A 23,327-nucleotide genomic window follows, 5' to 3' on the forward strand; every position below is an offset into this window, starting at 1 on the left:
GCAACTCAGAAAACAGAAAACTCTTTCGTCTTGCGAGTTTTTCGTCTTCTGAGGCATTCGTCTTGCGAGGTACCACTGTAATGAGAAAACAAGCATGACCCAGTATTTATGGGAGCCTCCAGTAGGGGGGTAATGGCCAATCCTCTTACTCATTTCCAGTCAAAACTCCTTATTCCCACTTCTGCTCTATGCAACAGAACCAGAAGGCTACAGCAAACACAAAACTTTAATTAGCTCTCTCCAAACGGCAGGCAACACTCAGGATAAAGACGCGAATCGTGGCTTGTTGAACACACCAGTTTCTGCCTCTTGACAACAAATGTCTTCCAAGGCAAAATACATGTGAGCTTTCAGACTGCTTCCACCACACTTAAAAACATGACCCCTGCTTTCGGCCTCATGCTTCCACTCTGAAGTGGACAATGTTATCAAAGGTTTTTGCCCTTGCAGGGTTATTCAGCAATCACACCCACCTCCAAACAATGCCTGAGAAAACATAAAAATCCCATTTGGATCATTTGGGCATCGAGTCAAGCGGTGAGGTGGTGAGGCATTCAGTCACTCTGCCATTGCTGGCTCTTGAATAACCTCAATTCATTGGCTGTTCCTGGGTCATCAATAAGACTAAAAGTCCATGGACCTTGCTTCAATACTGGAACTCCAGAGAACGTTGCAGCTTCAAGAAGGAGGCTTTTATAGTGAACACTCCTTGGATCTTCCAGCAGAAGAAGTGTGCAAAACAGGGCCAGAATCCAGCCTTGCCAGAGTGCTCACTCGACATCCACAGCTGCTCGAGGGCCCCTTAGATTTTGCTCACAGTGTGGGCCTGCCTTTAGGTAAGGTACCATTAACTATGAGAGAAAAGTCCAGCAGGGGAGACAAGTGGAAGCCTCAGCAGCACAGTAGCCCTCATTCCTGGCTGCCAACCTTAACTGCTCTGAAAAAGCACCTCAAATTTGACCTCGCAGCAAGGCTTCTGACATGGTCACATCAGGCCACAGCTTATAGCAGTCTTCTGCCGCTCCCACTGATGCCGAGAGAGGTTCTCCAGGGAGGCTCTCATCACTCTATGCGATGTTGTCGTACACACGGACGACATCCAGGTTGTCCCGCAGAGCCTCCAGCAGCCGCGACGCCTGATCCATCTCCTCGTCCGATAACTGGGTGCTGACGGTCGGGATGAACTCGAGGCCGGCAGAGACAGAACACAGGCCCAGCGAGTCGAGCTTTTCACGGACCTGGCGCAATGTTGGCACAGCACAAACGAACTGGGCAGAAGGGGGCAAAAGAAGAAAGCCATTCAGCCGCAAACGCTTTGCAGACTCAAACACGGTAGTGCAGCTACATGAGAAACCTGCCTCTCACCTTCAGAAGCATCTTCTCGTTCTCATCTTCCTCCTCTTGGACATCTTCCGCTCCAGCCTCGATAGCCAGCTCCAGGGCCTGGTCCAAGGTGACGGCGCTGCCGGACCGGTTCTCACTGCTCACCGTGACAACGCCCTTCTTCTCAAAGTTATGCTGGGCCCCGTCGACAAGTTGTCCCCTGCAGGGAACACAAAGTGGGGGGCAGCAATCCGCCCACCCCCAGCACAGACATTAAGTGATAGTGAACCACAAGATCTAAAAATATAAGAAGACGTTCTAAACTAGAAGCAGTGTGGGAATACGGTTTGCTAAGAGGCTGCATATAGAACTCATGCCTAACATGCAGGCCTCAGTCCTGTATCATACACACATTATTTAACCACGTTCTTCCCAGAGAAATCAGGTTCCTACGGTCCCACCTCCAACTTACCGTATTTTTTGCACCATAACACTCACTTTTTTCCTCCTAAAAAGTAAGGGGAAATGTCTGTGCGTGTTATGGAGGGAATGCCTACGGGTGGCATGCCTACGGATTTTCCTCCTCTAAAAACTACGTGCGTGTTATGGTCGGGTGCGTGTTATAGAGCGAAAAATACGGTACTAGAGTACATTCCTCTCCTCCCAGAGAGAAACTAAAAAACCCCAACCAAAACACCCCTTATTGCAGGCTTCCCCAACCCAGAGACTTCCAAGTATTTTGGACTACAACTCCCATAAGCCCCAGCCAAAGCAGTCATGCTGGCTGGCAGCAGATGGTAACTGGAGTCCAGAATGTCTCCAGGGCATCAGGTTGGGCAAGGCTGGCATTTTGACACACTCTGAATGCCAGCTCCTATAAGCCCCAGCCAAAGGTCACAGATGGGAGTTGTGGTCCAACAACAGTAGGAGACCCATGGTTTCCCCAGCCACTCTGGACGGCTTCCAACAAAATATTAAAAGCACACTAAAACATCAAACATAAAAATTTCCCTAAACAGGGCTGCCTTCAGATGTCTTCTGTAGTTGTTTATTTTCTTGACATCTGTTGGGAGGGCCTTCCACAGGGTGGGCGCCACTACCAAGAAGGCCCTCTGCCTGGTTCCCTGCAGCTTCACATCTTGCAGTGAGGGAACTACCGGAAGGCCCTCGGAGCTGGACCTCAGTGTCCGGGCTGAACGATGGAGGTGGAGATGCTCCTGCAGGTATTCTGGGTCAAGGCCGTTTAGGGCTTTAAAGGTCAGCACCAAAACTATGAATTGTGCTCGGAAACGTACGGGAGCCAATGTAGTTCCCAGGCACCAGTCTAGCTGCCACATTCTGGATTAGATGCAGTTTCCGGGTCACCTTCAAAGGTAGCCCCATGTAGAGCGCATTGCAGTAGTCCAAGCTGGAGATAACTAGAGCATGCAACACTCTGGCAAGACAGCGTGCGGACAGGTAGGGTCTCAGCCGGCGTACCAGATGGAGCTGGTAGACAGCTGCCCTGGGCACAGAATCTTCCTCACGTTCCCCATCATGTAGAGATGAGGTGGGGAGAGCAAAGATGTGTTGTCTCCACCACCTCTGTCCTGCCCCTGATATCGCAGCCCCACAGCCCTCCAAGCATTGGAGTTGAATGCTTGCAGCTGCAACACTGAAATGCATGGGGAATCTGCCTGAGTCAAAGAGCCATTGAAGGTTCAGCCCCAACAAGTAAGAGGGTGGGACGGTGGGGAACACGGAGGAGAAAGAGTAGCCAACATCTGCTGTCTGCCATCGCCATATGATGGGGAATGCTTGAACTTCTCCAGTCCAAAGGGAATCCAGAAAAGCCGCACTGTGACCATCGGGAAGCAAATAATCCACACCCTCTCCTCCAACCCAGTAAGACCCTCTCAACCACTGCAAGCCAGATGTGGTCCCCACCCCCAGCCGACCACTTCACCCCCACACTAACCCGTGTTTGTTCAGAAGATGCCGGATTTCATTGAAGGACCTTTTCGTATTGTCTGTCAGCATCTCAATTAGCAGGGTGCAGCCGCCAGGCCCTCGCACCCCATACAGCAGGTAGGACGATTTGATTTTTTCCTACCAAAAGAGAAAAGTTGAAAAGAACAGTAAGTTGTATCTTGAGGGACAGACACACACACACCCAGATGATGGGAGTTGTAGTTCAGCGCCATGTGGAGAATCAAAAGGTTTTCCACTACTACTACTACCAATTTAAGTTTTGGGCAAGGGTGGCTTGAGGACACAAAGGACAGCGAGTGACACAGACCAATCAACCCCTTTCCAATCACTATCATTTCCTTGTTACCCCACCAGACACACACACACAACTTTCTCCTCTCTCACAAAAGAGGTGGCAGCATCCACATCTGCACCCTGGCTCCAAACAGCTCAGAAACATACCCCGCGGGTGAGTGCTGCTTCGATGGAGGCCTTGGGCATGCTCTTGCTGCGGCACTGCTCAATAACATTGGCGAGATTCGTGTTCAGTTCCGGGTTGGGTCCGCCTTCTGGCAAAGACAATTCAGGAAGACAGAAGATTACCCTTAAACAAATGGTTTATCATAAAGCGTTGTCTCGCTTCGCAGAATGATGGGAACGCAAGAGGGTCTTTGCCTTGAAGTGTTTACAATCGAAAATTCAGCGTAAGGAAGAAACACCATGGACAGAATAATTGCTACGCACAGGAAGAACAAGGATATAGTTTGAGTGCCTCGCTTGTAGTTCAACAAATCATTTAATGTGCCAACATGAATAGAAATTATTAACATTGCAGCTGTTGTATAAGGGATTATTATTTTGACTGGAATGTAATTGAAATCAATAAGATTTTGGAATGCAGAAATAAAGAAAATCATCAAACCATCAAATCTAGCACACGGGCGGCCACTTAAATTATATAATTCGGTATTTGAATGATTGGTATTAGTAATGGTATTATAATTTGGTATTGTTATAATGAGGCTATTATTGGACTGTAATTGAAAATTAATAATTATCAAAAAAAGAATAAGGAAACTCAGCATAAGGGAGGGGAATGCAGTCTAGTGCATTCTGTATAAATCTTGGGAGCTGGGGAACAGGAACTGCGGGGGTGGCCACTGACCAGATGTGTTGCTCCAAGTATGTGGGCAAAGCTGGGTTTTGCCCATGCTTGCCAGAGACCGGGGGCACCCTTGCCACGCAGCAAGTGGAAACATGGGAGCCTAGCTGTGCACTAGGAATCTCCGCTTCCATCGCAGAATAGCAACAGAAATCCTGCGCTGTACCTCTTACAGCCAGTCGGATCAACATGCTAAGCTTCTGGAAGGCACGGCCCCGAGCTTCATCCTTCGGACCCTTAATGTTTTTGACCTTGGACCATTTGTTGTGTCCGGCGAAGACAGCACAGGAGGCGTGGACAGCACGATGCGGGTGGTTCAGTAACATCAGAAGGCGTGGCCGGAAGAGGACACTCATCCTCACAAGACTGGAGCCTACAGACATGGCTTGGATGGGATGGAAGAGGTGCCGTCTTGACGATCAATCTTGGAAACAAATGGGGGGGGGGAATGACTGTTGTGATATGGAAATGCACAGCACTGGAATTACAGTTTTGAAAATGGCTCATTTTGAGGCTGGTAAATAAGAATCCTACAAAAAAAACAAACAAACCCCACAATCCATCAATATAATCTACTGGAACATTGCTGAATTGCTACAGTAAATTCTGGAACCCACTCAAAAACCATGAAATAAAGGGGAACTGGTCCCTAAAGATCTAGAGCAGGGCCAGGATAGAGAGGGGTGTGTGAGTGTGTGCCAAGTTATTAAGCCTGTTGTACAAAGGAACCATTTATTTTCATTGCTCCACACCCTTTTGCCTGTGGTCCTGAGAAGACTGCCCACAAGGAAATGTGGCCCTCAACCTGAAAAAGGTTCCCCACCTGTGATTTAATGAGACAGGAAGCTACTCAAAGGAGAATAAAAACACAAAGATCAGCCTTATGGATGGGGGCAAGAACCTCCGTCATATGGAAAAGGAGAAGCGGCTTTACACGGCAAGACGTATGCAGAGAGTTCACCGGCTCCCAACAGAACTCAGCAAACGCACCTGGGGTCCAAAATGTAGGAAAGCCATCAAAAGAATGCTGGTTTATAACTTTCTCCTATTGAGTGTTTTTAGCTTTCCTTTCCCCACTATTCACACTTTATTTTCCTCCAGATTGTTCAGCACAGGGTACTGGAGTAAACATTCACAGAATTCCGCAGCGAAAAGTGGCCGGTGCAGAAGGTTAAACGTGTTAAGGTTACGAGCCTCTTGAAAAGGGCAGACACAAAAATCACACGCATCCATCTTTTATCGGGAATAATCGACGATCTCTGGTTCTACACTCGCAGACACAAAATGCAGATTGCAATTAATTTAATTCATAAGCATTTGCACCGAAAGACAGAAGGAGGAGTGGGATCTACGCTTGATTGTGACTAGTAGTCTAGTGTGTCAGAAGAACTAATCTGCGATTCACTGCTGGTGAACCCAGGAGTTCTGGCTTCCATCATGCTCTACAGTACATATATTTAACCCAGGAAAGCCCCCCCCCCCCCCCAATTTCCTCTTCCACGCGAAGGTCCCAACTTACAGAGGAATAACTGCAGCAGCGTCATGGAACTCCCCGGCATTCTTCCTGCAATAGCTCCGCCCACAGAGAGGCGGTACCTGAAATTAACTCTTTCCTCTCGAGCCCCATGGTGGGCAAACGATTCCTGGACTTAGATGACCCTGATGGTCCCTTCAAACTCTACGATTCTCTAGGATTCTATCCTCCCTCAGGCGTGCCTTTATCAGATATTTATTTTTAAATTAGTCACGCAAGGTCTAAAGGTGTGGATAATAATCCCATGTCTAGTTTGGCCTCAAAGCACTTGGGAGTCTGGAAAAACTGAAGTGTGTGTGTGTGTGTGTGTGTGTGTGTGTGTCCGTTACTGGCAAGTATCATTTCTTAAATGGGCTGGTGGAATGCGAAAGTTGTTCGGGACAACCAGTACACATTGTTACGGGTTCGGGTGACAAGAAGCCCAAGAGGGAGAAATGATATTCAGTTGACATTTAAAGACGAACCAAGCTAATTTGCACTTTCCAAAACAATACATGAACCAAAACACAGCCATCCTTCAAAATTTGGATTTCTCTGCAGTGCATTTATCCAGGCAAGTGTCTGTACGGAAATGCAAAAACTAGGGTAAACTGTGAGTAAAAATGCATCTAACTGTGAAAATGACATACTATACAAAAATTGATTCCAGAAGTATACACTATACAGAAGTATGCTGTCCAGATCAAGTGAAGAAGTAGTACCACTCTATTCTGACTTGTTCAGACAACACATGGAATACTGTGTCCAATTCTGGGCACCACAATTTAAGAAGGATATTGACAAGCTGGAACGTGTGCAGAGGAGGGCAACCAAGGTGGTCAAGGGTCTGGAAACTAAGCCTTATGAGGAGCGCTTGAAAGAGCTGGGTATGTTTAGCCTGGAAAAGAGGCAACTGAGAGCAGACATGATAGTCATCTTCAGATATCTTAAGGGCTGTCACATGGAGGAGGGAGCATGCTTGTTTTCTCCTCCTCTGGACCAATGGCTTTCAGTTGCAAGAAAGGAGATTCCAACTAAACCAGGCTTCCTCAAGCTCGGCCCTCCAGATGTTTTGAGACTTACAGTTCCCAGCATCCCTGACCACTGGTCCTGCTATCTAGGGTTCATGGGAGTTGTAAGCCAAAAACTTCTGGAGGGCCAAGGTTGAGGAAGCCTGGACTAAACATTCAGAAAAGCTTTCTGACAGTAAGAGCTGTTTGACAGTGGAACAGACTCCCACGAGAGATGGTGGAGTCTCCTTCGTTGGAGGTTTTCAAGCAGAGGGTGGATGGCCACATGTCACGGATGCTTTAGCTGAGATCCCTGCATTGCAGGGGGTTGGTCCCTTCCAACTCCACGATTCTATTTGGGAATATTGCTTTACCAAAACCTGCAGGTGAGGCAAAATTGCGCATAGGAATGCTTGCGTTATTAGGAAGATTTCACCCGAAGAATGCTGATGAATTTTCATAAAGACTTTAAACAAACAAACCTGCATGTGGAAATATGGAGAGCTGAATTTCAGGACGGAAAGCGAGAAACTGAGAGTACCCAAATCGGACACGATTCGCCCATCCTTAGCCAAGTCAACTTCAGCACAAGAAGCTGTTAGCCATATGCGGAAATACTCGAAGGGTTAAAAAATCAAATACAAAAGCCCTGAGCCTAGAGAGGCTCCGAGACACCCGTTGAAGGGGATGCAAAATGCTACGGCACTTTCCCGTTCCGCCCGAAGTGGGGAAGGAACTGAAAGTGGCTTTGGGTCCCCCTCGCGCGCCGCCCCCGCCCCCCGCCCCTGTCAGAGCAGCAGCAGCAAAGCCAGAGAGGCTGCGCAGTGCGAGCCTCCAGATGTGGGTGGAGAGAAGCTGCCAGGAGGGACCCGAAAGGTAGGAAGATAATCATTTCCTCCCTCCGAGGGCCACGTGGTCCCCCTTCTGCTCCAGACTTTTCTGCTCCCTGGATCGGGGTGGGGTGGGGCGGGGAGCGGACGGTGGGGTTGGGGGGGTTGGGATCACACCTGGACTAGGGCTGCCTGCTTGCCCTTGCAAATGCACGCATACACTCTCTTCCTTGCTGTCTTTGGAAGGCTGCTGAAAGATAACCCGACACGCGTTTGTACGCTCCCTTTTCGTAGATCCAGCTTGGACTGTATACCTATAGATATATATGCTCATAGGCGCGCGCGCACACACACATAAACATATATATATATACAGTATGCACGCACATACGCACACAGCAGAATGAGGTGGGATCGTTTCCTGGCATGGTCCGTCGAGATTTCGCTGTACGTACTACGAAGGACTGTCGACGGAGCGTGCCCTTTTTTAAACTTGCACGTTGAGTCAAGGGCACCTGCTTCCTGCAGATCAAGAAATCGAAGCATCTTAGTTGTTGTTTTAGCTTCGCTCACTCTGTCTCGGTTGTACTAGTTTTTTTTTTACTGTAGGCAGTTTCTGACATAACGGGACAGCGGAACGTGTGAGTCCCCACCCCTGTACCAAAGATTGAAGTGGTACAGTCCTCCTGCATGTGTGGGTCAGGCCCTGACTGCCTTAGAGAAAAAGGTGAGGCAGGTGGGAGGTGGACCTATCACCAGGTTGGCCACTGTGGGAACAGGATGCAGAACTAGAGGGGACTTTGGCCTGATCCAGCAAGGCCCTTCTTGTGTTCTTATCCGATTCCGTCTCCTCTCAGAACGGCTCCCCAACATTGTGTACATTTTGTCAGATCTGACTTTTCTTTCTTTTCTGTAGAAGTGTTTATCCATTTTCACTCCTTTTTTTCTTGTTCCCTACCACTATAGAATTTTGCATGTTTATTGGTTTATAGATAATCAAAATCAAGCAATCAACAAACAGCCCTTCCGCTTGGCTGCATTGAAAACAAAAGATAAAATAGTTAGGCCCACTTCATCAGTCTTGAGTCTGTGACCAAGTGGAACTTGGTAGTAGCTATTATTTGTTTTATTTATTGCATTCATATCCCGCCTTTTTCTCCAAAGATCTGTACATGATGGCATACATGGTTCTTCCCTTCCTCAGTCTCCACGACAACCCTGTGAGATGGGTTAGGCTGAGAGGCACTGACTGGCTGAAGGTCACCCCACCCAGTGAGCTTCATGACTGAGTGAGAGGATTTGAACTCTGGCCTCCAAAGTCCGAGTCAGACACTCCAAACACTACACCACACTGAACTAAGGACTTAAATGCATAAAGCATTCTTCTATATGGCTTCCATCTAATTTAAATTATCAAGTGACAGTGCATGGACAGTGGTTGCGTCTGCACCAGAGGCCAAGATGGCTGACCACAACATATAATAACTAGCAAGTGTTGTTGGAAGGGCAAACAGGATTATCAACTTGTATTTTACTTTCTCTGAGGGATTGTGTGTTATTATCAGTCATCACTGTATCTCCATGCCAGGGATTGTGGTCCCCTCCCCTTCCTTGTGCACCTGGGGACTGGAATATTAGGCGGGGTGAAAATAAAAATGGAATAATCTTCAGATGAGCAGTCCTGGGCTAAGAGTGTTCCACTTTTCATGACAGGACAATGCCTTCACTGCCTTACCACAGATTATTCTAACCGCAGGCCAAGTCAAGAGATTGAGAGGCCTTTCTCCTCAGCGTGAGAAACCGAAACCGAGAGAAAGCGGCGGCTGCATCAGTCCCTTGAGAAGCAAAGAGGCCAGACTTCAACGCCACTCCCAAAATGGCGGCTCCCCAAGGAGAAATGGCAGACCTGGCACTCCCATTGCCGGCTCGAGTCAAAATGGAGGCTCAGAGCCAAGCAGCGAGTGCTTCACCAGAAGGAAATGGTAAATTCCCCAGCGTAAGCCCCTGTGGCGCTGCCGAGGAGCTAGCGAGAGGAGCTTCTGTGCCCAGGGTGAAGCAGGAGCTGGCAGAGGAGCCGCCTCAGAGCTGGGATTGCCAATGGCAGCGGGTGTTGGAGGTGGTGCCCACTCCAGTGGCGGCCTCAGTGCGGGACAACCCACAGTTGCCTCCTCTGTCCCAGGGGGGCAACACCGAGGCCTACCTGGCCACCTTTGAGCGAGTGGCCGATGCTTCTCAGTGGCCTAGAGAGGAGTGGGTAACTCGGCTTGTGCCCGTCCTCAGTGGCCAAGCCCAGCAGGCCTATTTTGGTTTGGATGCGAAAGACAAGGGCGACTATGGGAAGGTGAAGGTGGCCATTTTGAGGCTGGACAGCTACATGGCCACAGAGGCCCATCGCCAAGGCTTTCGGCACTTCTGTTACCAGGACGCCGAGGGGCCACGAGGAACGTGCCAGCAGCTCCAGGAGCTTTGCCACCGTTGGCTGAGGCCTGAGAGCCAGACCAAGGAGCAGATCTTGGACCTGCTAATCTTGGAGCAGTTCCTTGTCATCCTGCCGCAGGAAATGCAAGACTGGATCAGGGAACGTGGGCCTGAGACCTGCGACCGGGCCGTGGCTCTGGCTGAGGAGTTTTTGCAGGAGCAGCAGGAGACTGAGAGATGGGCCCAACAGGTATGGGACATAATCGGCCCTGGTCTTTTCTGGGGGTGCCGAGAGGGTTTCATAGGTTTGCAAACAGGAAATTGAATTCTGTCTAGCAGAAAGGGTGGGGATATATCACTAGGGGTCTAATAAGCTTTTCATAGTGCAAGAGCAGTGTGAAAAATAGACACGAGGGTACAAGTCATCTTGAGAACTGTCCTGGCAGATTCCATCTTTCTCTGAATACAGTGGAACCTCGGCTGTCGCACATAATCCATTCTGGAAGACCGTTCGACTTCCAAAACGTTTGACAACTGAGGCACAATGGGCTGTCAGCAAAATCCATTGGAAAAAAGCCGTTTGACTTCTGAGGCATGTTCGAAAACAAAAGCATTCCCTTTCGGGTTGTCGGCGTTCGAAAGTCAAAACGTTAGACTTCTGAAGTGTTCAACAACTGAGGTTCCACTGTATATGTACTGGGGGGGAAATACCTACAAACTATCGAGTAACAGCAGTTATTGAAAATTTTGCCTCTAAAAGCAGCGTACATTGTGTGTGTTGGATGCACAGGAGACCAATTAAAAATCCGCTGTAGCCCCATGTGGCCAGCACAAAGTGGGCTGTGGTTCGTCTGAAAGTGGGAAGGTTACCACAGAATTGAGGGGGTGGGGTGGGGGGAGCTTGTCAACAAACTCTCTTCATATACTAGCTGTGGTGATTGCATCACACGCTGCCAGCCTCTTGAGGCACAGCGACGGCAGTTATTTTCTGGTTTCATTCCCTACAGGGCTGTTGCTCCACTTTCCCTTGTCCAGTGTTTCTGATCTGATTGAGAAAGCTCTGTGTGATTGTCAGGGGTTCAGGAGCAGAGGCACAGGAGAGAGAGGAAATGGAGAGCGAAGGGGAGGAGTCCGAAGGAAATGTCAGCGATGACAGCGATCCGAGGTCTCTGAGTCTGTCCAGTGAATCAGAGGATTCACAAAAAGGGGCTCCCATGGTCAGGGCAAGGGGAGTACCCAGGGGGGCACTTCAGGGAGAAGGGGCCAAAGGGGACTCAGAGAGCAGCAGCTGGAAATCTGGACCAGCGTCCACACCAGAGGGAAGTAGGGGGGAGGAGTCCCAGGCATCGGGATCAGGCGGCGCGCTACCAGCGGGAGAACATGAGGCAGGATTGACCACGCCTCCGTCAGGGAGCGAGGAAACGGTAAAGAGGAAGGTTAAACGCGCGCGCGCGCGCCAAGTTCAAATGTACAGGAAGGCGGCACAGTTGGCAGCCCAGGTAGGGAGCCAAGTCCTAAAGCCCGCCGAAGAGAGCGGGAGGAGTCAGGAGGGTCAACGTCTGCGTCAGAGGAGTCCAGGAGGGAGGAGACCCCGGGGGGCAGCAGGACCCAGAGGAGAAAGGAGAGAAGGGAGAGGTGGAGTAAGATTAGAGTCTTAAACTGGTGTACAGGGGGCGGAGACTCAGACGGAGCTTCGCCGGTCTAGACTCCAGACGTAGAGCTGGGGCGCTGAGGCTTGGAATGGAAACTATTCTTCAATAAAGACTTTGATACTTTACTACCGGCTAGCGTTGGTCCTTTGTGAGCTGGGACCAGGAGCCAGCTCTGACAGTGATAATAATAATAATAATAATAATAATAATAATAATAATAATAATAATAATTTATTAAACATTAAAAGCTCTGCCTTCAGATGTCTTCTAAAAGTCTGGTAGTTGTTTGTCTCTTTGACATCTGATGGGAGGGCGTTCCACAGGGCGGGTGCTACTACCGAGAAGGCCCTCTGCCTGGTTCCCTGTAACTTGGCTTCTCGCAGCGAGGGAACCGCCAGACGGCCCTCAGAGCTGGACCTCAGTGTCCGGGCAGAACGATGGGGGTGGAGACGCTCCTTCAGATATACTGGACTGAGGCCGTTTAGGGCTTTAAAGGTCAGCACCAACACTTTGAATTGTGCTTGGAAACCTACTGGGAATCTGTATGCACCCTGGCTGCTAGCACTTACTTATTCACATCCTTCAGATGGTATTATATTATTGTTATTGTTATTATATATCCTGCCTTTGTCCCAGAACCGTAGATTGTGGTCACTGTCAACATTTGTATGGGGAATCTCATCACTTGGCCATGGCGAGTCCTGACCACACTTTCTTTTTTCTTCTGGCAAAACATTTCATTTCAAACCCCTGCGATTGAAACTTATCTTTGTGCAGCCATAATGGTTAGAAACCTGACTTGTTGAATACAGAAACTGAGCTTCTATGGGCGCCACTCAGCATCAGTTTCTGCACAATCTAAATTCTTTTTTTTCCCCTTTCTTTTTATTTATTTATTAACATTCCTATATTTCATCGGAAAACGTTGTCATATTACATTACAGACTTACTATAATATAATTTCCAACATGTATACAAAATTATATACAGATTTTATATACCTAAAAAGAAAATGAAACAAAAAAAGAAAGAACATAGAAAAAAACCCACAATTTTTTCCAAAAATCATATACATACCAACACACCAGACCTCCTGTCTTTCCCGTTGTATATTCCTTTTTTACAAATGAATGTACTCTTATATATTTCTTTACATATTATCTAATACATTCCTTTGTCAATATGTGCTCTTAGTCTTATTTCTCAACTCAGTCTCATTCCAACGTCAATCAAATGCCAGCATAGATAGTGAACCTTTACTCTATTTTTGAACATATGTTTTATATCTATCCCACTTTTCCTTAAATTTCTGTTTTGAATTGCCTCTTAGGGTATTTGTTAACTGTGGCATTTCAGCAAATTCTTGTAGCTTGTAATGCCAGTCCGTTACTGCCGAGGCTTCTTGTTCTGCGCAACCTAAATTCAACCTTTTCCCGTTCTGTTCCTTTCAGATAACGGTGCCGATTGAGATGGTTATTGTAAACTCCCCCATTGTAGACCTGTCGGACTCGACACAGAGACATCTTCGCAGGGAAGCCAAACCAGCTGACGAGGATAACAGCTTGCAAGGTAATTGCAACAGGGAAGTTGCAGAAGGATGGCTTTTCCATTTTTGTAGGATTAGGTTTCTGCGATACAGCGCCCTTTAACAAACTGCAGTTCCCAGGAGCTCTGCTTGGCCCTCCTTTCGTTACCGGAGATGCCCAGGACTGAGCCCGAGATCGCAGGCATGCAGAGCATGTCATGTTGGTGCCTCCACCCCAAACGCCCCTCTCTCTTTTCTCCCAGCAGAAAGCTACTTTGCAAGCAGAGCTGTGGCCAAGGAGCTTCACCAGCCTGCGGTGGAGGAGCCGGGAAGGAGAGCTCCGGGAGGATTCGGGGAGGCTGTTTTCCCCAGAGGAGACCCTAGAAGGCCGCTTGGGAGCGAGCGCGGCGTGGGGCTGCAGCAGAAAGGGGGCTGCCTCTCGGTCCGGGTCATCAAGGACAGGGGGCTCCGAGGAGTCCTCGCCGACCCGGAAGCAAAGCGCCACCTGTGCAAGGAGTGCGGGAAGAGATTCCGCAAGAGGTGGGACCTCATTCGGCACGAGAGGATCCACACGGGCGAGAAGCCCTACCAGTGCCCGGAATGCGGGAACAGCTTCAACAGGAACACCACCCTCACGAAGCACCTCCTCGTCCACTCAGGGGAAAAGCCCCACCAGTGCGCTTACTGCGGGAAGAGATTCACGCGGAGGTCGCACGTCGTGAACCACCAGAGGCGCCATTCGTGGTAGGAGCTGCCTTCCGTTCCTCTCCTCTGCCGACTCTGGCTTGCCCATTAGCCGCATCTTGTGGGGTGGGGGTGGCCCACCTTTAGGTGGATGTGTGCCAGTAGAAAGGAAGCATTATTATTATTATTATTATTATTATTATTATTATTATTAAAGGTTTTTATACCACCCTTTATCTGTAGATCACAGGGCAGTTCACAACATAAAAGTACCATATAAAAACCACAAAATACGTAATAAAACTAACAACAGCCCCAAAATCCCCCCAACCCACAATGCCAAAGGCATTGATGTCCATCAGTCAAAGACCCGGTGGAAGAGGAATGTTTTTGCCTGGTGCCTAAAGGTGTATAATGAAGGCACTAGTTGAATCTCCCTGGTGAGAGCATTGCACAAATGGGGGGCCACTGCAGAAAAGGCCTGTTCTCATGTTGCCACCCTCCAGACTTATATGGAGGAGACACACAAAGAAGGGCCTCAGAAGATGATTTCAGGGTCCTAGTAGGATCATATGGAGAGAAGCAGTCGTTGAGGCATTGCAGTCCTGAGCCGCATGAAGAGGGTGGGCTGAGAAACCTGTTTTGACTGTTGGTTGTTAGGAGACCCCTGTTCCCCTCCCAGAGTGGCGTAACAGTCGCTTCCTCTTCCCAGGGAGTGTTGGGAATTGTAGCCCCGTGAGAAGAGTAGGCCTGATCTAACAACTCTCAGAAAACCCTTTTAAAAACTACAGTTCCCAGGTTTCTTTTGAGCAAGCCATGCTACTTTATTGGCATGATACTGCTATCAATTGATAGTGCAGATGGGGCCTATGTTCAGCTGTGTGGATGTGCTTGTTTACATGTGGGCCAACATTCAAGCAAGCCACCCCTCCCTTTGTATTCTGAAGTGGTGCAACCCAGGAGCAATGGTTCCACACTTTCTGCGTTCAAACTCAGCCTGAATTAGGGGTAGCTCAGTCGGTAGAGCATGAGGCTCTTTATCTCAGGGTTGTGGGTTCGGGTCCCACATTGGGCAAAAGATTCCTGCATTGCAGGTTTGACCCTTGTGGTCCCTTTCAATTCTATGCTTCTATGTATTTATCCCACCTTTCCTCCCAGGAGCTCAATGGGAAGTACATACCCCTCCCCATCTCCATTTTTTCCTCACAACAACCTTGCGAGGTAGGTTAGGCCCTAAACGGCCTCGGTCCAGTATACGTGAAGGAGCATCTCCACCCCCATCGTTCTGCCCGGACACTGAGGTCCAGCGCCGAGGGCCTTCTGGTGGTTCCCTCGCTGCAAGAAGCCAAGTTACAGGGAACCAGGCAGAGGGCCTTCTCAGTAGTGGCACCCGCCCTGTGGAACGCCCTCCCCCCCAGATGTCAAAGAGAAGAACAACTACCAGACTTTTAGAAGACATCTGAAGGCAGCCCTGTTTAGGGAAGCTTTTAATGTTTAACAGACCACTGTATTTTAATACTTTGTTGGAAGCTGCCCAGGGTGGCTGGGGAGTCCCAGCCAGATGGGCGGAGTATAAATAAATTGTTGTTGTTGTTATATGGGCTGAGTAAGTGACTGGCCCAAGGTCACCCAGGGAGCTTCATGGCTGAGTGGGGATTTGAACCCTGGTCTCTCAGGTCCTAGTCTGACACCAACCGCCACACTGCATTGGCTGTCATTATGAACCAAATTGACAAGAAAACAAGGGCTGAATTTCTGGTTTCTTACGATAACACACCTTCTCCTTTTGTTGCAGCCAAGGAAGGTCTTGACGAAGTTCCTGCTGTCTCCTGTTGGTGCGACAGATTTGAGCAGAGAGCAAAGGAATTTACTCCTGTATCCAGAGGCGAAGAGGCTGCAGCCGGGTGTTTGCGCTGGGAGGCTCAGAAGGCAGGCTATGCTGTTGGCAGAGGGGTGGCTTCTAGAGCTTTTGTTGCTTGTGTGCATCTCGAATCTGATGATCAAAGGATGTCTGAGGGCAAGCAGCTTCCAGGGGGTGGGGAGGGGTGGGGGAGAAGGGTCTGTACTATCCGTTCTGTCATTTGGCGAAGTCGTGAAACTGGGGGAGCATCTTAAGAGAAAGGAAAACTATCCATTGTCATTCGAATCCAGAAAGGCAGCCCTGGGTCAGGTTTCATCTATTTATTTAACGTTATCATGGGATCACTTGCTGGAGCTGGGGGTAGAATATGTATCAGGACATGGGCAGGATTCTGAGCGCAAGCCAGCAGGTGCCGCTGGGAGGACTGCAGAATTTGAGCGTCTCACTCAACGTTTTGTATCCAAGCAAGCTTTGCCAGGTCAGAAGTACGCTTTCAGCACTTTGCTGTACCCATGCCTGAAACTGACCGTTCGCATCGTGGCAACAGCCCGAAGCTGGAAGGCACAGAAGGGAATAGGGCTCTTGCAGGTTTCCCACGTGCATCTGGGTGGCCACTGTGAGAACAGAATGCTAGGTGAGAGATTGGCTGTTGGCCTGATTTAGTAGGTGCTTGTTTTGTTCTTAAGCATTTAAAAGGCAAAATATGCTCCAGGAGCAGTGAAGCGTGCTAGACTTGCAAAAGTGATGCCTGCAATGGAGCCCGGGGGGGAAATAGGGTACAGACAGCCTAACTCATGTATAAACTCCAGGCCTCGATCTGGAAAAAGGATTGCCAACTGACCAAGAAAAGCGCTGGCCAAATGTGCTCTTGTGCCTTTATTAGTGGCTCTACGTGCATAAAATCAACCCGTTTCTCAGCATGGGGATAACACTACCAGTTGTGAATATCTACACATCATGCTGCTGTTAAAGGCTTACAAGTGCAGCGGCTGGTTGAAAATTTGGCAGCCCAGGTTGGAAAAAGGAGGGCTGGATGGGGAAATAGGAAACGTCCCAGCCTCCCATTCTGGGCAATGGCTCTTGTTGCTGAACGCTTTACAGGGTCCTGCCGCGATTCCTTGGCACGGCTTACTACTTATGCAGGATAGTGACTGTGCCCCTACAGGTTGAGTAATGCACAGTGTAACTGACTTGGCTGTCGGTGGTGTATTTTAACTTTTAACTCTCTAGAAATGGAAAATCAACAGCGCTTCTGTTTATTTAATAATTTATTCCCCAGTTTCCCAAAATGTGGTACAAAAACCACTTACAAAAAAATTCAAACATTAAAAAACCAAGACATTGGTTCTAATAAAACCTGGCAACAGTTGCTGTTGTTCCATAAGCAGGGTGCCTCTTGCTATTCAAGGCTCTCAGAGTCCTGTTCTATCAATGGTTGCGATTCCTAAAAGAGCAGATCAGAAGCACATGGATTTTTTTAAAACCATGTTGTTTATGGCGGGGGAGAAACTGAGCTTTCCAAAGTGCAATTTTGGATCTTTTGTTTTAAAAAGCACAAAATAGACGCAGGCTTAAGCATTTGCAGATCTGTTCACATGTTCATTATGGGTAATTAAGGGTTTTTAAGTTTGTCGGGGGGCTCATTTGTATATGCTCTTGGTTCCCCATATGGGCTTTATTTTAGCCTCTTTAAGATCTAGGACTCTGATTATGCTGGGAGAAGATCACATTTTAATGGAGGACCTACTTGTTCTGAAAACACAAAGCCCATGACTTAGTGCAGATATGCAAACCGTAGATGTCCAGACCAAAGCCACAGCTCTCCTCCCTGGTCATGCCAACTGCTGGGGCCAAGCCCTGGTTTGGCTTAGCATTAACAAGTGAACTGGGCCTCTATAAAGCAGCTTTCAAGAATTAGTAAATGTACCCTCGACATACTTGAATGGTGAGAAGTCTCTGGCTGAACTTTCATTTCATTCACTTAGTGGCTTTAGGCATGCCACTATTCACGGAGTCCTCTCCTATGCAATACAGGGATAATACCAGCCTAAGGGGAGGAATTGTGAGTGCTTTAAACAGAGGAAGAAATTCAAGCAAATATGAAGTACAACTATTGCCTTAAGAACCTACTGTATTTTACGAATGGTCAAGAAAGATGCCATTTCCTTGTTCTGTATGAGCAGCCAGTGCAATAGGCATGATATAAAATTGTCCTAATTTTGACCACATTCCAGGGCAGTAGTAGTTGTGAGCCAGCCAGCATAGCCAAAGGGCAGCCAGCATGGCCAAAGGGCAGAGATGATGGGAGCTGTATCCAGCAACACGCGAAAGGCCACAGGTTCCCCTCCACTACTCTTCTTCGGGTGCTTTTTCTTGCTCTCCTGGCCCCAATTTGCTCTGCTCTGGCCTTTTAATGTTTTGAATGCCAGTGGCAGAATTCCCACCGTTGTCCCAGGGCACTGGAACATCCACCCTCCGTGGTTCCCAGCCAGAAAATCCTGGAGGACGGGAGCTTTCCATTCATCTTGCAAGTCTTGATTTCTCCCACCCCTGCTTTTCTTATTTCATAGACATCCTGCTGAATCCTTCAGTCCTTTTATTTAATCATTTCACTCAAGAGAATTAATTATTTCACTTGTCAGTTGCATGATTCTGGGGCTGGAAGCTTAAAAGAGCCCAGATCCAGCCGGGGAAGAAGCAAACACAAGAGCTGATTCAGGGCAGAGGAAGAGGGCATGCTGGGATTTTCAGAGGGTCACACAAAGTGCCGGAATTCCTGGGCACTCTTCCGCTGCCCTAAAGGACGAAAGGTCAGCCGTGGACAGCTTTTGCAAAAGCACAGGACTCTTCCTTCACAACTGCAGCTCATTAGTCCAATGCTCCTGCAGCATAAAAGGAAGGAAATGGATTAACGTGCAAGGAACAACATAGCGGAGTGGAACAGGTGGGGCTTATGCCAGAGGTGATGTGGCCAAATAAAGAAGGTAGAATTTAAGCAGCATAGGCAGGAGATTAACTTGACTGGAAGGAAAGGGAGCTGGTTGGAGGAGAAAGGCTTATACGGGACAGGGATGGGCTTCTACATCTATCTTAGGGTTTCCATACAGCCGGAATTTCCTAGACATAACCGGAATACTGCAGTCAGAAGCAGTATCTGAGGGGAAATCCCTAAAATGCCTGGTAAAATCTGGACATATGGCGACCCACGTCAGCAGTGTCATTCTTGGAGATTTTCCTTAAAAATAGCGGACATTTTAAAATGTCCAGATTTTTAACTGTTTGAAATATGGCGACCCTAATCTATCTGCTTGAACACAATATACCGTATTTTTCGCCCCATAGGACGCACCTAGTTTTTTTGGGCGGAGGGGAATAAAAGGGGGGGAAATTATTTCCCCCCCAGGCGCGGGGCGGGTGCGGGGGAAGCCCGAGCTTCCCCCGACCGCAGTCCCCAGAACAGGCTGCTGCCTGCAAGCCTTGCGAGCCTGGCGTGCAAGGCTTGTGGACATCTGCCCAAAGCACGGGGCGGGCTCTGCAGCTCGCCCCGTGCTTTGGGCTGCAGGCTGCCGCCCCATAGGACGCACACACATTTCCCCTTCATTTTTGGAGGGGGGAAAGTGCGTCCTATAGGGCGAAAAATACGGTAGTTTCCAGCACAAACTAGTCAAATATAGAAATAGTGTCTCGAGGCCTTTACCTGGGAGGAGGTGGGATCAGCTTCTAGGTTGCCGTAACAGCCTTTATGGTGACGAACCAGGTCCCCCCAGAGCACAAGATTCTTGCAGCTGGGGGAAAGGGGGAGAAAGCAGGATTTTCTCAGTGTGGTAGCTGGAGCAGGATGGCACAGGCTCAGGGCCAGCATTTCAAATTCTGTTAACCTGCTCCAACCTCTTTTAATTCTGCCAGTGCGCAGGAGGAGTTGCTTACCCCGGGCACTGCCCTTCGATTGGCAGGAAGTGAAGCGGCTCTTTCTCTAGGAAAGCCCGAGACAAACAAGTCATATGAGCAGCCATGGTGCAGCCAGGGTGGAAGCAGTGCAAGGGGATGTCATTGTCACCGTCCTGCAGGGGGGGAAAGAAATCCAAAACACAGTCCTCAACTCCTTCTAGCTTAATCCCTACTCCAATAACAGACACAGGAGGAAACAGCACCAATTCCTCTCTCATAAAGGCATACAGCAATGGCTGGGTTTCCCCCCTACTGTCAGAGGCAGGGTGCCTCTGGGGATCACCTGCAGGGAATCACCAGGGAGGAGAGCGGTGCTGCTGCACTCCTGCTTTTCGCCTTCCTAGAGGCATCTAGTTGGCCACTGTGAGAACAGGACTGGGCTGCATCGACCTTCGGCTTGATCTAGTAGGGCTTCTGCATTCTCCAACAGCCTGTGTGTCCTGACTTCCAAGTTCCTATTCCCCCGAATTCAAATCTCCCCCAGATTATTTCAAAAATCTGGCAATGGACACTTGTTCCATAGATCTCACCTCTCAAACTATCCAGGAATGCCGGCTTCCAGCCCTCCTTCCCTGCCCCACTCACTCCAATCCATTCTCCTGCTAAAGGAGAGGCAGGGAACCTTTTCGGCCCTGATCTTTCTCTGTCCCCCTACCCCTGCGGCCCAACTTTGACAGGTGTCAGGAGATGGAGTCAGGGGCAGGCCAGCAATAGAACATCTGGCGTCAATGAAGTTAACTCTTCATTCAAAAAAAACCCAAACAATGCAGGCCTAGTGATCACAGCAACTCTTCCCAGTAGGTCTTGCCTCAAGGAGGCAATTGTGAGGACTGAAGGTCCCTGCCTCCCCACCACTCTCTAAGGCTTTGACCGCGGGTCCTTCCCCAGGAACCTGAGGCTCCTTGGTCTTGTCTCTCTTTGCTCCACCCTCTTCATTCCTCTCCATGTTCTGGGAGACCAGAAGAAAGTGGGAGAATCCCTGGCTTCTTCAGCAGCCTCCCCCCGCTCTCCTCTGCTTCTGCGTCCGGACTGCTCTCTGCCACAGCCTCTTCCTGCTCACCAAGCCTTGTTCCCTCTTCAGCTTCTGACACCTCCCAGTCTGCTCCCTCTTCTCCCTCTGACCACTCAGTCATCGCATCACCACTCCCTGGGCTCTGAGCCTTCTTCCCTTCCCCAGCTAGTGCCACTCCTCTGCATCCAGCCAGGTGGGGTAGGATACCAAATATCCTAGACCCAGCATTACCTGGAATTTTTTCAGACAGATGCTGCAGCGTTTTGGAGTAGCCACATTGACCTCTGAAGGTTTCACCCCCTTGGTCTTGACAGCTCGGACCTGCCCAAAAGCCACCGGCATGTGTAGCGGAGGTTCCAGGCCTGCAGGGAAGTCCCTGCAATATTCCTGCTTGAGCCAGCGAATGGTGAGGGGCAGACGGCACCAAGGAGCAGTTTGGAGCATGTGGGCTAAGACACGCAGGTGGAAGTCAAACTGGCGCTCCCGCGAAGTGCGGCGGGTCACGTGAGTGAGGCGGCGGGAGGAGTGCGGATGCTGCCAAGCCCACTCAAACTGCGTGGGAGAGAGAGGAAATCAAAGGAGATTTCTTAGGTTTGTGGGGGACTAGCAGTTGTGGGGAAAGGAACCCCACTGCTAAAAGGGAAAAGGAAGGTGAGCGGACATTGAGAAGGGCCTTACCCGCAGAGCAGCCACATCAGAAGGGAAACCGTGGACGATCAGCACCATGTCCCTGCAAGGAGAAAGGAAGGAAAATTTGATTTCCCAGCATGCACAGCTTAGAAAGTCTAGTTTGCAGTATGCACTGAAGTCTCTTCAGAATGGTTGGCCTAGAAAATGGACATACTTAGATGGAAGACATAGACAGAAAAGGAAAATTTGAATGTCATAGCTCAGTAGTAGAATACATGCTTTACAGGCAGAAAATCCCAAGTTCAATTTCTGATATGTCAAGTTAAGGCTGGCCTGGGAAAGCCCCCCTCCGCCCACCAAGTATAAAACCCTGGAGAGCTGCGGCCAGTCAGTGGTCGACAACTACTGAGCTGGATAGGCCAAAGGTCTGACTTGAAATAACGTGGCTTCCTTGGCTGCTATGCATTACCAAGGACCACGGCCACTCGTCTTCCAAGCCCCACCGCGTCGCTTCCCGCCATTGTGCTGATTGATGCGTCGCTCGGGATTGACAGTGAAGCCGACGTAGACTCGGCCATGGTATCGAGGGTTGGTGCAGTACAGAAGGTAGACCCCAAAGAAGTTGCACACTTCCACCACCATGGCGACCGCCGAGGGCTCAGGCACGTCCAAGGAGACCTACGAGGAAGGAGAAAGCAAGCATTAGGCGAAGAGTCCCGCTCTCTTCTTGCGGTACCTGTTGTTCCTCTCTCACCTCTGCTCTTCCTTTGCTCCGACGCCTTCCCGTTTCCCACGCTGCTCAGTATAGGGCTGCCGCCTCTTCTCCTGGCAGGGCTCCTTTTCAAGAGATATGTGGAGGGCAGAAATCCAGCATCACTGCCTCTCCATGGAGGGGAGACTTGGACATGTTGGGCTGCTGCTTGTCAACACAGTTCTTGGAGGAAAAGCGGCTCAACGAGGTTTCTTTATTGCCATAGAGGGGAGAGCTGCACCTATTGAACCTCTGCCTGCCATGCAGTACTACCGGAATATAGCTCTTGCGTTAGCATTTCCCATCATGCCCTGCGCCTGTCAAACAGAGGACCCTCCCTTTCCCATCATGCTCCGCCTGAGGCTATCCGCAGTTTCCCATCATGCCCCGCACCCCACTTTTCTATCCCCATCTCGGTCCGCTTGCTACCCGTCAACCTTCCACCTTAGGTCCGGCTAACCGTTTCTTTTGAGTTCGGCCTCGTTTGCATTCTATTGGCTGCGGCGAAGACATGCCCCGCCCATGTGGGGAACCTCCCGCGAGAGGAGCGGGTGACGTCACGGGGTGCGCAGGGAGCATAGACTTATTAAGAAAATCTTTTAAGAGGTCTAATCCAAACTAGTGTCGAAGAGTAGCCGAAAACATGTTTTTAAAGTCCATCATTCTACCTAAAGGCGCTTTTTCGTAACGTAGTTTTTCTTCATTTTCATCTTTGAGCTGTTTAACAGGGTTGCGCTGAGATATATCTTTGTTTACATTTGAGAATATGGCTTGCAACAATTACAAAAAAATAAAAATAAACACTCAAATAAACGTTTCTGAATATTTTAACGAGGCGGTGTCAAACATGGAGGCGGTTTTATATGTCTCTAGTTCATTCCTCTGCACATCTACACAGAAGTAAGCCCCAGTTAGTTCAATGCGTCTGAGTCACATGCATAGGATTGCAGCCTAAGCCTGCGATAGGCTCAGGGTGATGTCACTCTATTCCTTATTTCTTCTCTTTGGTAAAGTGATGATGATGATATCGATATATACTTTGCATTCAAATTTAGAAG

At 49.1% G+C, this 23,327-nt stretch overlaps 3 protein-coding genes across 6 annotated transcripts; 1 reads left to right on the forward strand and 2 right to left on the reverse strand.

The window, feature by feature from the left end:
• Positions 1–208: 208 nt before the first annotated feature.
• Positions 209–7,552, reverse strand: TACO1 (translational activator of cytochrome c oxidase I). 3 transcript variants are annotated; one of them, XM_083409772.1, is made up of 6 exons: positions 7,441–7,552; positions 4,602–4,859; positions 3,736–3,842; positions 3,281–3,411; positions 1,366–1,543; positions 209–1,268 (listed from the first exon to the last, which is right to left on the reverse strand). In XM_083409772.1, exons 2-6 carry the CDS (start codon positions 4,816–4,818, stop codon positions 1,068–1,070), a joined length of 834 nt encoding a protein of 277 aa, XP_083265898.1. In that variant the 5' UTR covers positions 4,819–4,859; positions 7,441–7,552; the 3' UTR covers positions 209–1,067. The 3 variants fall into 3 exon arrangements, with proteins under 3 accessions (XP_083265898.1, XP_083265897.1, XP_083265899.1); XM_083409771.1 differs by lacking the exon at positions 7,441–7,552 and adding an exon at positions 5,955–6,061; XM_083409773.1 differs by lacking the exon at positions 7,441–7,552 and adding an exon at positions 5,426–5,892.
• Positions 7,553–7,722: 170 nt separating this feature from the next.
• On the forward strand, positions 7,723–17,864 carry LOC310662706 (zinc finger and SCAN domain-containing protein 12-like). 2 transcript variants are annotated; one of them, XM_083409722.1, is made up of 5 exons: positions 7,723–7,834; positions 9,545–10,456; positions 13,310–13,427; positions 13,650–14,127; positions 15,863–17,864. In XM_083409722.1, exons 2-5 carry the CDS (start codon positions 9,665–9,667, stop codon positions 15,876–15,878), a joined length of 1,404 nt encoding a protein of 467 aa, XP_083265848.1. In that variant the 5' UTR covers positions 7,723–7,834; positions 9,545–9,664; the 3' UTR covers positions 15,879–17,864. The 2 variants fall into 2 exon arrangements, with proteins under 2 accessions (XP_083265848.1, XP_083265847.1); XM_083409721.1 differs by having other exon boundaries at positions 7,761–7,834; positions 9,502–10,456.
• Positions 17,179–22,806, reverse strand: SLX1A (SLX1 homolog A, structure-specific endonuclease subunit). Its single transcript, XM_083409774.1, has 7 exons — positions 22,273–22,806; positions 21,988–22,196; positions 21,567–21,618; positions 21,120–21,440; positions 19,856–19,989; positions 19,626–19,713; positions 17,179–18,810 (listed from the first exon to the last, which is right to left on the reverse strand). The coding sequence occupies exons 2-7, from the start codon at positions 22,158–22,160 to the stop codon at positions 18,781–18,783; spliced, it is 798 nt and encodes a 265-aa protein (XP_083265900.1). The 5' UTR covers positions 22,161–22,196; positions 22,273–22,806; the 3' UTR covers positions 17,179–18,780.
• Between the last annotated feature and the right edge of the window lie 521 nt (positions 22,807–23,327).

This window comes from Podarcis tiliguerta (genome assembly GCF_965153285.1).
Source record: "Podarcis tiliguerta genome assembly, chromosome: 13".
Lineage (NCBI taxonomy): Eukaryota > Metazoa > Chordata > Lepidosauria > Squamata > Lacertidae > Podarcis > Podarcis tiliguerta.